Source organism: Amphimedon queenslandica, unplaced genomic scaffold, assembly GCF_000090795.2.
Source record: "Amphimedon queenslandica unplaced genomic scaffold, v1.1 AMPQUscaffold_12944, whole genome shotgun sequence".
NCBI lineage: Eukaryota > Metazoa > Porifera > Demospongiae > Haplosclerida > Niphatidae > Amphimedon > Amphimedon queenslandica.
In genome coordinates this window covers 52,174-54,460 of record NW_003546820.1, presented here as the reverse complement: position 1 = coordinate 54,460, position 2,287 = coordinate 52,174, and the positions used below count along the sequence as shown (strand labels likewise).

General features: G+C 30.4%; 1 protein-coding gene across 1 annotated transcript in view; it reads right to left on the bottom strand.

The window, feature by feature from the left end:
• Positions 1 to 604, bottom strand: part of LOC100639752 (ficolin-2-like) — a 1,658-nt gene extending 1,054 nt beyond the window's left edge. Inside the window, exons 1-2 of the mRNA XM_020002281.1 lie at positions 428 to 604; positions 284 to 378 (exon numbers count right to left, since the gene is read on the bottom strand). Of these exons, the coding sequence (XP_019857840.1) occupies positions 284 to 378; positions 428 to 509 (177 nt within the window). The 5' untranslated portion in view covers positions 510 to 604. The remainder of the gene's footprint in view (positions 1 to 283; positions 379 to 427) is intronic.
• Between the last annotated feature and the right edge of the window lie 1,683 nt (positions 605 to 2,287).

Sequence of the window (2,287 nt, the reverse complement as noted above, 5' to 3'; positions counted from 1 at the left end):
CCAAATCCTTTTTCATAGTCAGCCCAGTTGAGGTAGAAGTCATTAGAACCATCCATTCTCCTTTGAAATACAGTCCATCCACCTCCATTACTCATATCACAATACACCTATTGAATATAAGTTATATACATGTACAGTAGAGCTTCTTTATTATATGGGCCCACACTACTTGTCCTTAAAACAGAGGTGACCTCATTTCAGAGGTACTTTTGCATAGTCGGGACATCAAAATGTTATTATAATAAAGGGTTTTATATATTGTTTATATTGAAATTATATTTACATCAAAGGCTGGTAGTTCATCAGGTTTCACAGTATATACTCCACTGCATACTTTACCATTTTCATATGCTTCCTTACAGTCACGAGGGAGACAACCTACAGTAAAACAGATATGTCTAATTATTATTATTACTGTATCACTTACATGCTTCTTGTGTTTCTTGTGCAGTAGCAATGCTAATAAGAATGAAGAATCCTATCAGCTTAAAATAAGAACAGGAATCCATCTTGTCTTGACTTGCTGTATAGAACTAATACTGAACAATCCTTTTACTGTAGGTTACCAGTGATGAGTGTTTGTGTACAGCTACTATTTTTATAACATGCTAGAGCTTTATTTACTATTAATCAAAATTATTGTGAATTTACTTACTATATACTACTGGTCAAAATTATTGTGAATTTCAGATGCCATTAGTTGCTACTGTTATACTACTAATGTTTTGGCTGACAAACTAGCCAGGGATACTTGTTATAGTAAAAGTATGCAAAACCAAAACTGACCTCTTCTACTCAAATACACATGTAACATTATTATTAATATTCTTTTATGTGATTAGTCATTAGTATCTTTTATTATGATACTACTCAGGATACATGAAATGTTATGTTTTGTATTACTTCACATCAATCACATGTTGTATGTGATAGTTTTTGTGGTGACCTAATTGCCATTATTTTTGTGCTCTCCTCAAATCTACAGAATTTAAACTACCTCTAATGCCATTCTACTGCATATACTATTCCCAAAACACAAAAATTAGCTCATTACATGAATATTATTTTTGAGCACATTTTATTGAAAACACAAAATTTTAAAAATTCAAAAATTTGAATGTACATGTATACAGTAGTGTAATGTAAAGATGTTCAATGATATGTATTAGAAATTCGGAAGTGTGATTCTTTTAAAAATGAAATTACGCTTTTACTTATTATAAACATCTCTTTTAAAATTCAACCATAATTATAATGCAATCCATAGACTACCATATAATGATCCTCACCATTTTAGCAAAAATTTTCATTATGTAGGTTTTTTGCCCGTGTGGGACCCCTTGTCTAGTTCTCAGACCCAGGGTCTTGTAAAAGCCCTCCAGTACATACAGGAAGAGTTTCCTACTGTCTTCCCTCAAACTGATAATTTCAAAGACCTCCAGAGAAGTTTAATAAAGAGAATACAAGAATCAATCAATGAAGACATGTACATACCACTAATGAATAAAAGGTATTGATATTATGAATTATAAAAACATATTCATTATTGATGGGAATTATATCTGGTGATTTATTAAATTTTAGCAATTGCATTAAAAATAGTCGCATTTGTGTGAAGAACAAAACAGAATTAAATGTACTTTTAATTTTATTGGTGAAACCACACCCATGAGTTTATCTAATTACTATTTAATATTACAGTTATATAGTTAATTATTCAGTTGTTAATTAATTTGTAGCCACCAATACTCATTCATACAGTTTCTATCAAAGACAATATTGAAAATCAATGAAGGTAAGGGAAACCATTGATATAATGGGAGGGGAAGGGAGGAAAAATAAAGAAAAAACTAATAAGAATCAACTCAAATTTTCTATGTAGCATAAAGACAACAATATGTATCAGAAAATGTAATAAAAAATTTTGGGTCATTTTGAAGCAATCTATTGACAAAAACCATGGACTATAGCCTTAGGTATTTTTTAAAATTTTGATTTTTTAAATGGCTGTAACTTGAAAAATTGAAGTCGGAATCACCTCAAACTTTCTATACACAGCAAAAGGACATCAATATGTATCAGAAATTGTAATAAAAATTTGGGGTGATTTTGGAGTCATCTTTTAAAAAAAAACCATGGACTACCATATAGCGGGATTTATTGACGAGTAAAAAATTTGACGAAAACAGTAAATTTCCCCGGTTGGCAAGTTTTAATTTGACGAATAGTGCCCTTCTCGTACACATGACACAAAGTACAAAATTTTTGACGGTTATAAAATTTTACG